At 31.8% G+C, this 13,081-nt stretch overlaps 2 protein-coding genes across 2 annotated transcripts in view; both read left to right on the top strand.

Moving 5' to 3' along the window:
• The window catches only part of LOC106099760, a gene marked incomplete at its 5' end in the record, with an annotated part of 6,560 nt that extends 3,916 nt beyond the window's left edge, over positions 1 to 2,644 (top strand). Inside the window, 4 exons of the mRNA XM_013278408.1 lie at positions 377 to 595; positions 1,142 to 1,174; positions 1,449 to 1,552; positions 2,143 to 2,644. Of these exons, the coding sequence (XP_013133862.1) occupies positions 377 to 595; positions 1,142 to 1,174; positions 1,449 to 1,552; positions 2,143 to 2,233 (447 nt within the window). The remainder of the gene's footprint in view (positions 1 to 376; positions 596 to 1,141; positions 1,175 to 1,448; positions 1,553 to 2,142) is intronic.
• A 2,060-nt stretch (positions 2,645 to 4,704) lies between these two features.
• Positions 4,705 to 6,759, top strand: LOC106099926 (ommochrome-binding protein-like). Its single transcript, XM_013278618.1, has 2 exons — positions 4,705 to 4,800; positions 5,805 to 6,759. The coding sequence occupies exon 2, from the start codon at positions 5,805 to 5,807 to the stop codon at positions 6,615 to 6,617; it is 813 nt and encodes a 270-aa protein (XP_013134072.1). The 5' UTR covers positions 4,705 to 4,800; the 3' UTR covers positions 6,618 to 6,759.
• Positions 6,760 to 13,081: the final 6,322 nt, after the last annotated feature.

The raw sequence follows: 13,081 nt of genomic DNA, 5'->3' as shown, positions 1-13,081 counted from the left end.
GGCCTAGTGTTAGTCCCTTTACCTTTCCACCCTTTTCTTGAGAGAAAAGGATGGGAAGGAAAAGTGGATTTGACGGTGGAGGAGACGCATAGGAAGGGGAAGTGTCTTTTTGTGGGTATCCTCCTCCGTCGATGAAGGGTAGGCAACGCATCTGCACTTGCGGATGTTTATGGGCCGCGGTCGCTTTCCATTTCGGTGGAGACAGATGGCCGCTTGCTCGTTTTCCACCTAATATTATATAAAAAAATAAGCAGCGAACGTTTCGCTATTTCAGCAAACTCAAGTTGTCACTCGTTTGACATATTATCATATAAAAAAACAAAATGTTCAACCCCACATCGATTAAGGGTAGGCAATACATCTGCGATTACGAAAGTCTATAAGCAGCGATGGCTTATTTCGGCGAATTCAAGTTGCTTGTTGCAACCTTCTTGTATTTACTTTAATAATCACTTGTAGGTCTAAATGTGCTGTGAGAAAGTTGACGTCTATAGATTGGGTGATGAAGTTGACCAACAATGATGATGTCCTCAGTTTCAAGTCCGGTATCGATTGTAATGGTGATCACGACTCTTACATAAAAGCTGATGTTAAGGTGATGTATAATCTATATTAATATTATAAAGAGGAAAGATCTGTATTTTTTTTCTTATAAAGCATTAGTAGATTTTTTATTAATTTACTAATATTTCCTTTAACTATTCCCAACTAAGCTGTAGGTTTGTGCTAGGATATGGTTCACGACAATCGAATGGTGGGATTCGAACCCTCGACCCCAAGATCGGTAGTACGTACCACAAACAATTAGGCTATTGGCGCTTGTATCGAAATGATTCAAAAATTACTGGACCGATTTTAATAATTCTTTCACCATTGGAAAGGTAATTAGCTGTAACATAGGTTTTTTTACTATTTTTCAATTTTACATACACGAAGTCGCGAGCGACACCTAGTGATATATAACTAGCTTTTGCCCGCGACTTCGAAATGATTAAAAATAGTAAGTCGTATGTAATCTTCTAGGCGATTTTTTACATCTATGACAACTTTCAACAAGATCCGTTGAACAATTTTTAAGATATGTAACAAATCTATTTATTTAAACTTTTACATTTATAATGTTAATAATTTTTATTTGCAGTCAAGACCTAGCGTCGAGTATTATCAAGCGAAAGTAAGTTTAGTTTTTTTTACTATTAGTACTGTTTGTGAGCGCCTGCCAATTTTCGAACAGCAATGGTTAATTTCGCATTAGCGTCTCGGAATATGAATTTTATTAATCAAATTTAAAAATAACGGTAAAAGTCTATTTTATATATTTCTCCAAGTTAGGTCGTCGAAATATTTATAGTACATCTTTGAAACAGTTTTTTTAATAATTACAAAGTAAGTAAAAAGTTTTCACGTTTCTGTCTACACCGGTATGTGACTAGCATGGTTATATCCAGATCACAATGAGTCCGGGGCGCGCCGTGTTCGAGGGCACGATGAAGTACGACGTCAACACGGAACAGTTTGTGATATCTGACAGCGACATCTCGCGGATCACGGCGTGAGTTAATGATTTATTAATAACTAACTTTCGCCCGCGACTCTGCGTGGAATTAAGAAACAAAAATGACTTATCTATGTGTTCTTCCAGACTATCCTCTACATCTATGCCAAATTTTAACGAAATCCGTTCAGCAGATTAGGCTACAAACTACATCCATCAATATTAGTTAGACATATTAATTTTAATTATTATTGTATGTATTAAAAAGTGAGTAACATAGGCTATACTTTTTATTTTTCTTAAATTCGGACAAAATTGCGAGCAACAGCTTGTAAAAATATACCCTATGTCACTAACTCATAACGTAGCTTTTTAGTATTCGTGAAAGAATTTTAAAATGGGTCCAGTAGTTATTTCAGTAAATACTAAAATACAGATATTTCCTCTCTCTCTCTCTCTCTCTATCTCGCTCTCTCTCTCTTATATTATTAGTATACATAGAAAACATACATTCACACTTATATTGTACTTAATTTTTTATTTAAAAGTATAAAAAATACATGGAAATCCGTTTATTCTTTTAGGCTACAAACTCTAAACATCTAAACTTTCTCATTTATAATATTAGTATGATTATATTTTCCCAGATACGATGACGAACCTGCTTGCATCAGCAAAACACATCCGCATCTAAATAAATATTGCTACTGCAAAGACGAGAATACTAAATTCACTTGAAACAATACATTGTCTTATAAATACGCTGTTTCAAATATACACAAGATACATTGTAAAAAATACTTAATCCTTAAATGTAACTGCTGTATTATATTAAAGATATCGATTTTTATACAGAATCTATTTGAAAATAGCACACTAGCGCCACCCTGTTAATATCGAAAAATCATATCCTTTCATTTTTCAATAAAAACTACGGTATCAATGAGTAACATAGATTATACTTTTTTTAATATCCCGCGGACGAAGTCGCAAGCAACAGCTAGATTGACTTTAATTTGAAACAGCGTATACAATTGTTGTTTGTATGTGTTATTACATAGAAATGTATTAGTTCCAGTGGAATGCCTGCAATACTTAAATACAAGTTTTTACGTTACAATTTTAGTAAATAAATGTCAATTTATAATTTTTGTTTAATTTTTATCATCACCTCATATTTACGTCCCTACTTAGGGTTCTCTGCCTACCCTAAGTAACGGTGACTAGGACTTAGTCAACCACACTGCGTTAATATCACACATATCTTTGTATATCTTCGCAGATATGAGCTATACGATGTTTTCCTTCACTATAAGAACGTCGGATAAATTATGTACACATGAAATTCGAATCTCTGGTACAGCGGGATACGAACACAAGACATGTAGATTACAAGTCAAGTGCGTAAACCACTGAGCCACCGACGCTCTTATTCTTGTAATATTCATAACTAAATATTGAACTAATATCGAAAATTTATACTTACGTTAATTTTTGTCAATACATCGGGTTGGGACGCAATTTTAGCAATTTAAGAATACAAACAAAACTATAAAAAAATGTGTATAATTAAAATGTGCAAAAAAAGTCGCTTTCGTTTATGTAAATAAATGAAAAATGTTAATTATTCCCAAAATAAATATAACCTTCGAAACTTTTCCGGTAGATGTCTCTTATGGACAAAGGTTCATTACCGTACTGAAATCGTACCTTGAACTTAGGCTGTGTGCATAAAAACAGGAAAACTTGCATCCAATGATGCACTGCGTGCGGGGAAAAACAATATAAAATGTACCCGAGATATTTACCTACGATTAAGTCCTTAACTAGTCATAAATATAAGGGTTTTTACACACTTGCAACTTTACCTAGTGGTAAATAATAAAATGGTGGCTAGTATTTGTGTTGTTTGGTTGGTATGTTAGTAAAAAATTGTTTAAACGCTGACACAAAGTTAGTTTTTAGCTTGGATAGATGCTTAACCATACATTTATGTAACGAAAATCTTTTTCTTTGCTTTCTTGTTAAATTTGCGAAGTAATTTTGTTCTTTAATAATAAATTTGGCTGTGGTTTTATTCCACACGAGTTTTAACTAATTCATTTAACTTAGAAATTCGATAGTTTGAATGTTATCGTTGTTTCTTATTATAATTGTCAACATATTAACTAATTAATTGAACGTCTAAGGTAACTGATAACAAGTGTGAATAAATCCCCTCGTTACGTCAATGTGGATGTAGCTTTATGAACAAGTTATGAGTGCACGAACAGAGACTGTTATGGAGACTTCTTTATATTCATAAATATTGTTTTTTGGCAGATATGACATAAGTTACTCAAGACTCTTTCTTCCTAAAACAAATGAGGCTTTATCTATACAATTATAATAAAGCGTAAACACACACTTCTTTGTTGCCTAAGATCTTAGCAGCATATTTTTGAATATTTCTTTTTTTTTTAATAAAAAGCCCTACACTTACGTCACGCTTTAGACTATACATTTTCACGCCATTAAACTTAGGAGGTAATTTTGGATAAAAACCCTAATGTGGGAAAAAGGTTCTTCAGTTGCTGCCAATGTCAAGGAAGCAAGATTGCCATAGTAAGGTAATTGGTACTATGACATTTGAAATCGAGAATTTGACAAATGCAAAGAATAAATTTATAATTTCATGCGGGTGAAGCCGCACGCAAACAACTATCACAAATATTTGCGTTTCAATTCTCATATATTTGAAACGTAGTTTTGTTGATGTACTCTATGTCCGGTAGGGGCGCTGTAAAAATAAAATACAACTGTCGATATCGTTATGAAAATATTCTCTAGAATATCCATGGAATTAAAAAATATAGCAAATATTATTTACATATAGATTACCTTTCTAACGGTGAAAGAATTTTTAAAATCGGCCAAGTAGTTTTTGAGTTATTTCATTACATACAAAAACCCAATTCTTTCCTTTTTATAAAATTAGTAACTATAGACAGCTCTCTGTGATTTATTAACACACAATACGTTCAAGATAAAGAGATAATCAAATAAAAATTTACAGTAGTCTTTAATGAAAAAATAGCAAACAACATATCTTTGTTAATTAACTTAACAGCATTATAGTAAAAAAATATATAACCGTTAGTTAAAAAATGTTTTATCGACATTCACTAAATGCTAACAAACACTAGTGGGCAAAATAGTTAAAGTATTCGACTCTATATATTTCTCTGTTATTATAAAACTTGTAGCATTTAACAGATAGCTCGGCGGACTGACCAGTTGTTGCTTGGAGACACTCTGCTTGCACGGTGAGATTTTTATATTTATTTTATCGAAATGTAATGTTTGTATTACGTAGAAAACACCTTGTCACATGGTACCTGTAAGGAATGTTATAATTATTTAAAAATAACTTTCTCCTTTCTTACAATTACTTTAGGGCCTCAAGTGTGTGTCTATTTTTAATAGTCAAATACGTGATTGTAGTTAAAATGTAGTAAAAGCTTATATTTAACAATAAATTGTACTCTTTATAATTGTTTTTGTTAAACAAACTTTCTTTCCACATTTTACCGAAAACATATTTTGGATTCGACGTTTAAATCATTTGGTTGATTTGGATAAAACTTGTTTTTATATTGACACTAGTTTTCGCCCTCGACTCCGTCCGCGTAGAATTAAAACAAATGTGAGTAGCTTATGTGTTCTTCCAGACTATCCTCTACATTTGTGCCAAATTTCATCGATATCCATTCAGCCGTTTATGCTACAAACTCTAACAAACATCCATCTAAACTTTCGCATTTATAATATTAGTAAGAAGTAAGATCAGTAAAATGTGTTGTACCTAAACTGTTCAATACAAAACAATAACAAAACACCGGTCGTACAAGGAAAATTTCTTTGTATCTACTCTTTATTACTCTTGTTGTTTTCTTGTTTTTTTTTATGAATCATACACTCATGTTTATTAATGCTTGACCAGGAATATAAAACTCTCGACATCTATCGGCGAAATGCGGAACTAATTTCTTTGCGTATCGCCCCTAGGCTAGGATTATCTTGTTTAAACCATAATCTTAGTTACTTTTTAACTCACTCTTTATATTTAACTGACGCATTTATTTTTTATTAGCTACTAAGGGAGCCAATTAGTTTAGTTTCAATAACAGAAATAAAATTATGGGCTGTTTACGTAAGAAATAAAAGTTTATTAAAACTTGTTTAAAAATGATTAATAAAATTAAATTCAATAATAAAACAATTGTCAATTTATGAAAAAACTCCATATATAATTTCCATTTATTTTCAGATGCTGAAATTCTTGTTTTTTTCCCTCGCGGCGATACAAGCGGCCTCTAGTGAAGGCTGCAAAGGAATATTGTACGATGGAAAACCGTACAAAGAACAATTAATGAAGGCAGACATCTACAAACCTTCATCTCTGGCTATAGACTACAAAACTAGCGCCCTCTATTTCACACATATCGACCAAACTGGAGATATATTTTACAAAACTGCCAAAATAAATCTGAAAGATGGAAAATTCACTAATCTAGAAGTCAATAATGGTTTCTCTCTTGACGTAGATCAGAAGAACCACGTTATTTACGTTGGCGGTTATAAAGGAATTTATAAATACAATGAAAGGAATAACAAAGCTCAACTAATTGTGCGAGGAATTAATACTTGGAATGTATTTTATAAAAACGTCTTGTATTACATTGAATTTGTTAGTCAAACACTATTTACATACTCTAATGGTAAATCTAAGCCTGTCGAAGAACTGGAAGGCATTAAAGTTTACTTCTTTGTTATGGATGATGAAGATTACATGGTTTACAGCAATGGAACTGGTGTATTTGGTAAAAAGAAAGGTGAACAAGAGGTCCTATATAAAGATGTTAAAAGTGTAGATGAAATCAGAGAGATCACTTTGGATAGGAATGGTAGAGTGTTTGTTTTAGCTGCTGATGGTATATACAGGGTGAATAAAGTAACGGAAAGTATCGTAAAAGTTGCGGAAATACAGGATGTGTATGGAATGGCGTTTGATATTGATAATAATTTGATATTTTCGAAGGAGAATTCATTGCTACGTTTAGTTCCTAATAAAGATTGTTAATTGTTTAACCAAGATCTATTAAATGTAGATTTTAGTGATATTAAGCATTTTGTATATGTTTTAAAGTAGCGGGTTCCTCTATTTCCAAAATATAGAAGACTAATATGTATGTTTGTAATAAATAAAACACAATTATTGCAGATTAAATTATTTTATTTCCATCTTTATGTATCTAATCTGTGAATTACATTACCTGTAGGGTCTTAGATTGACGTTTTTCTAAGCTCGTTTTTTACAGTTTTTTTTATTCGCAACGTTGTCTAGACAACTAAACGCGATATTAAAAATCTTTCCTCGCCAATGAAACTGGTTTGAGACAAGTTATCGAATTCGAATATAAATCAGCAATTTCCTGTTATAAAACGTTATCATTTATTTCTAAAATGTTATCTATTTACCTTATCAAGATTAACCGATTAAAACATGTATAATTTTTTAATATGTAAAATATTCTTCATTTAGACGTTTCAGCGCCATCTGTTATCGAGTAGATTCAACTTTTATTAAATTTTACGCTTACCAGATACTATTTCTTTCATTGATAATAATAATATTGCTCAATGGGTGTCTTTGTTAAATAAGACTTCAGAGATAAAATGATATTTAGTATTTATTACTTTGCTATACTGTTACCGCAGGCGTGTTTTAACAATTTGTGCTAATCTTCAAGAAGAATCGCAAGTTCTGTGGAAGTTCCCATCATCAGGGGCGCGGCCACTCGCTGTAATGTCTATTAACTTAATGTACTAGATTGAAAACTCCTTACACTGTACGATACAAAACATATTGTTATGTTATATTGAGATTTTATTTCTTCAGGCGTTTTAGATAACAAAATAGTAACGAGATACGCGTGTCTTACGTAACCCTATTTTTATTAAAAAAAAACTTTTAAATCGCTAGAGCATTTAAATGAAAAATAAACACATAACATAAAATGTAGATAAACTTTTAAACTACAAAATTACATCCGGTTTTACTCTTTTTAATTCAATATTGTTAAAATTATCGTGATGTGTAAAAGACTATAAAAAGTGCAGTATATAGGTGGTTCACTATAATGGGGCCTCGCCTTTATTAATCAGTATATAGCTTATTAATTATTTTATAGCTTCAAGGGTAATGGGTTAATTGACCAGGCTTATAAATCTACCCCAGTTAGGATGTCACATTTAGTTCTACGACGTAGTACCTACCTACGCTTTATCTCGTAGCACCGTAAGTAAATTTAAAATATATTGTATTAATTATCGATGTTTTCTTATAAAATCTATAAAAATTAAATTCTTTAGTCAAGTAGAGTTAAATTTTGTTTAAAAGTGTAAATAAATGCGTATAATTATTTTAAAAAATAAAATCATAACAGTTTGAGTGAAAAACAAACGTTTCCACTAAATTTAATATAATCTACTTAAAGTTTTTTATTACTGTAACTTAAAGTTGTCAATAAGAGATACTAGAGTACCACAGATGTATAATAACGAAAATCTAAGTTGTAGTGTATTTTATAATTACGTAAACACAAACAAAATCAAAAGATCGTTCGTCACAAGGTGAAGTCTACGCCAACAACCGCAAAATCTGTTTCCAACGCACTACATTGTAATTAAAACGCGAAATATTCCACCCCGTGTGATTACCCTCTTCTACCCTCCACCCCATTTCTTTGCACATTGGTCAGTTTGTACCAGGCCGCCTTACGAGTCATATCGTAGCCTTAGAAACTAAGCTCAAAACAAAAACAAACGAATCTGCAAAAGTTCTTCCAAATATAAGAAAATAAAACAGTTTTTCTTTTCGAAAATTGTCTTAAAAGTGTTCATGCTTAGTTTTTTAACACAATAGACTTCAAGTGATAAAATGGCTGACAGAAATAACTTAGCATCTTGCAAACCAAATTTTCTATCGTCATACATAATTTTATCGGATAACCTAAAAATTTAAAACATGTTGACTTTGTATTAGAATTTGTGTGTACAATAATGGCGTGCGTAACTAATTTTCCCGCCAAAAAAACGATAATGGCCGCTGTTGTTTCGGTGATTTTTTACATGTTCAAAATCAAATTGAAATGACGGCTTAAGTTTACGTAAAAATGTGAACTTGTGTGTTTGTTTGGATTTTGTGAGCTTGTGTGTGATTTTATTGGATACGATCACTTGTGTACGGTATGTATTACTAAATATAGACAAAGCTGGGCACGTTTTATAGCGTATTCTGACGTCAGACTTTAACTGATAGAGATTCCTAAACTAAACACCATATACACCTCAATAACTTCATATTGTAAATTTGATATTAGGACACAATGAAATCATGCAATATGTCCATTTAACTATACATAAATAATAAGTTTTTTTTGTTATGTTGACAAATAATAAGTACATTTTAGCATTATTCTCTTAGTAAATAAAACATACTTCAAAAATTATTAAACTAAAATTATAAATGCGAAAGGTTAGATGTTTGTTAAACAGTCTGGAATAGGCTTTTTTTTATTTTTGCGGGCAAGATTGTGAGCGAAAGCTAGTATTCAAGTCATACTATCAAACAATTCTACATATTACTAGTCGATAGTATTATCAAGGTAGATCTATACTTTAAAAAGCTATTCAGTCACCCTATTTCTAAGAAAATGTACATAAATTACAAATGTGATTTTATTTCAAACGACGCCCATTTATAGAGCTGGAAATATTATTTTCTATAGCTGCACTATATAAAGATTGTAATCATAATTACTTACATAACTTGACTTTATTTAAAGTAAAAGATTGTTTTTAAAAATAAAACTTTTTCTTCATTCATTTTCCACTCAATTAAAAGTTCGTTTTTCTTTTTAGTAACTTTAGAAATGGTCAACCTGCCTCTGTCCTTATAGTTGGCAAATGTATTCCCGTAGATGTCTATCAGTTGTCAGATCTCACTTTCATCTCAAGCTTATCGTCTTTTACACAATCCATAGTTTCTTCGGTCTTTAACTTTGTGTATAGTACACATCAATTACTTATATTATAAAGATTTGTATTTTTGTATGTATTGAAATAACTCAAAAACTACTGGCCTGATTTCATAAATTCTTTCACAATTAGAAAGCCACTTTATCGCTGAGAAACGTAAGCTTTTTTAATTTCACGTAAACGAAGTAGCGTACAACAGCTAGTCACTAATATTATAAATGCGAAAGTTTAGATGGATATTTCTTAGAGTTTGTAGCCTAAACTACTAAACGAATCAAGATGAAATTTGGCATACTCGTAGATGTAGAGCATAATATGTAAGAACGTAGGCTGTATACTTTTGTGTATTTAGTACCATATGGACGCAGTAACGGGCGAAAGCTAGTCTTAAATAAATATATCTTAAACATAGTTTTAATAACAAAGGTTTTAGTTAACCTTGAAGTTGTGAATCATTTTATATATATTGAACGGATGAACCTACATTTGCGGATAGAAATCTCTAAGTTAATCCAACGCATTGCTTTAGTGGGCGAAGATTAATTACTTATAATAGAGAAACTTAATTATTGTAAATTCTAGAATTTGATAGATTGATACGACGCTATCTCATATACGTTTCTTCTACCCTGGTAGTAATAGGTATGGATTTGGATAGAAATTCTAACATTGTCAATAAATTGTTGACCTCTGGTGTTGCGGATGTCCATGGGCGTCGTTGACCACCTCGTTGTTCTCGCCGCTCGTTTGCCCCCAGCTCTTATAAAAAAAGTATTATGGTTCAAATCCTAATAAGATCATCTAACAATGTCTTATTTGTTTTTTTTTTCGATTTTTGTATGCTTTTTACTGTTTTAATAGATTTCAAATGGTATTTTAATCGAAGAATATCGCTGGTTTACCTATATACTCACTTTCTTATTTTTCAAAGTATTTCCTTTAATTTCATTTAATTTTTAATATAATTTATAATGTTCAGACAAAATGTCGCAATATACTAATTTGCGGACGGCCTCGTGTCGACCTTGCTGCCGTGCACTACCATACTAATATAACAGTACAGACAAATCTTTACACATTACATATAGAGTACTAAGTAATTAAGAGAAAAGACTTCATAAAATAGTAATATTAGTAGGGTTTAGATAAGTTCTAACATGTTACAGTTTAATTTACCTTGAAAAAGCATTACGTCTTCTTCCGAGACATTTTAACGCTTCAAACATGTTCTAGCTAAATTATTAACACGTAAAAGTGTTAACGCATATCAGATACTTATTAAATTAAATCCATTCAGTATATTAAAAATATAAAGCTATTTACACATAGCTCAAGAATATATCGCACACCTAGTAATATTGGCTTTGCAAAAAATGCAATTTTTTTTAGGGCATATGTATTTAAAAATGTGTAATCTACAAAGTGGTAAGACATTTATGTAATCGTTGATTCTGGTATCTGTAAAATGTCAAAAACGTAGATGAGATATTACTAGATGAGCCATATCTATCTAATCCGGAACGCAAAAGTGAGGTAAAAAGAATTACAATGACCATATTATTCTAAGTGTTGCCATTTACAATACATTTGGTAAATCGACTCTCATAGGTATCAAACTCGTACGAGACACTCCATCTAGAAGTTGTGTATCAACGTTCTCAAGTGTAAAAACAAAAACATTCTTTTTTGTTTGTTGTAGTTTTCAGACCCAAATACTTCAGTAAAATATTGTCACTAATAAAAACAGAATTGAGTGTGTAAATGCCTTTATTTTGTGTGTATGATTAATGATAGATATCTTTCACACATGACGTTATCTAATATCTTTTGATGAAACATAAAAGCTATCTAATATCAGTCGATACGGGAAAGTGAATTATGATAAACTGGTTTTCGCCCTCGACTCTATCCGCACGGAATTAAAAAACTTAGTAAGCAGCACTTGTGTTTTTTCAGACTACATTCTGCATCTTTAGGACCAGTTTTACCAAAAGACTATTATAAATCGAAAACTGCAACTGTTTCCTTTTAAGATAACTATTTTTCTGTATGAAAAAGTAAACTAGTATTAGAAATATACTAAATCAAGTTTTTAATAGTAATTTTGTATTAAATAGTTTCTATAATTACCACAACTCATGTTAATCTAAGCATTGTAAGTACTTTTATATGGACTAAATAAAGGAAAAAGTCCTTCAAGTTATTTACGTCATAAATAGCAAATAACTTCGTTGAGTGACATGACACTCGGATGCGGAAACAGACAATTTCCCCAGTGACAGACATTTACAACCCCCTGCGTATTTAACCACAATTCCACCCCTAGCAAAGACTTGTGTGATAGTCTACACGGCTATAGGTATTAAGCTACGATTTCGCTTATAAGTTACTTTCAATTGTACTTTATAAGTCTATTTCCTCTTTTCGTAAGTTAAGCTGTTTTTAGTTTTAAAACACTTAATTCGAAATCAACAAGCACTAGCAAACAACAATAAGATTAACTGTAGTGTTCTTCAGAGTTTAGGTGACGGGGGGGGGGAATCTTCACAAGATACCTTGCCTTCTGGGGGGAAGGCAGGGTTATTTAGGATTTGACCTACTAAAACCCCTCGGTGGCCATCCTCTAGTGACATTGATGAAGGTTCCGGGGTCTCCAAGGAACACACCGGAACCTTCGGCAGTCAAACTCTACCTGTGGCTCAACGATGTTACGGCAACAAAGGACCACTCTAGATTACTGTCTTTAGCCTAGTTACTCATAAAAGAGGTTTAGGCTAAGCGCCATGCGCTCGGCCACCTCAAGTCCGGTGAATCTGTAAATGCCACTACAAGGCAAACAGTGGCAACTCAGTCACAAAAAAACTATATATCCATAGACTGATCATCTCGAAAGACAGGTATATCTGTAGTCTATCTATCAAGTTTGTTTAGTGTCTAAAAATTACGTCTGTTTATTGTTTGGTTTCAAATGTAGACAAATGTTTTATGCGTTAGCGTGTAGGAGCTTTTATTCATTTATTTTTGCCAAAATCCATCGTAAAGTATATTTTCATAAGGACATAGACTATCTAAGGAAAGGCCGGAATGGCACCACAAAGTATTAACATCCAAATATCGTGTTATCAAGTAATTATAAAGTCGTTATAAGTTAGCGACTTTGTTCATGATATTCTAACAATGTCTCAGCCGCAAACTTATTTTAAACTACGATAAAATGTGCACTCACAGTTACCTAAGGGAATCAGATAACATAATTACTTAAACCTAGCAATCAACGGCCGTAAGCGCTAATAAACGATTAGAAATTTCAATTATCTCTGCTGACCCCTTTTCACTAAAAAGATGCTTTAATTAATATGACAAAACTGTCATATACACATTCTTTTAGAACAAGAGTTAATAATATTTAATTCAATATAAAAATGTAACAATTTTTTACATTATTAACAATAAAGGGTTACAAAATTTTCTTGTTCAATAACATCAATGGAACTCCTCACTAAT

Source organism: Papilio polytes, unplaced genomic scaffold (assembly GCF_000836215.1).
Source record: "Papilio polytes unplaced genomic scaffold, Ppol_1.0 DF824325.1, whole genome shotgun sequence".
Taxonomy (NCBI): Eukaryota; Metazoa; Arthropoda; class Insecta; order Lepidoptera; family Papilionidae; genus Papilio; species Papilio polytes.
This window is presented reverse-complemented; position numbering and strand designations above follow the sequence as displayed.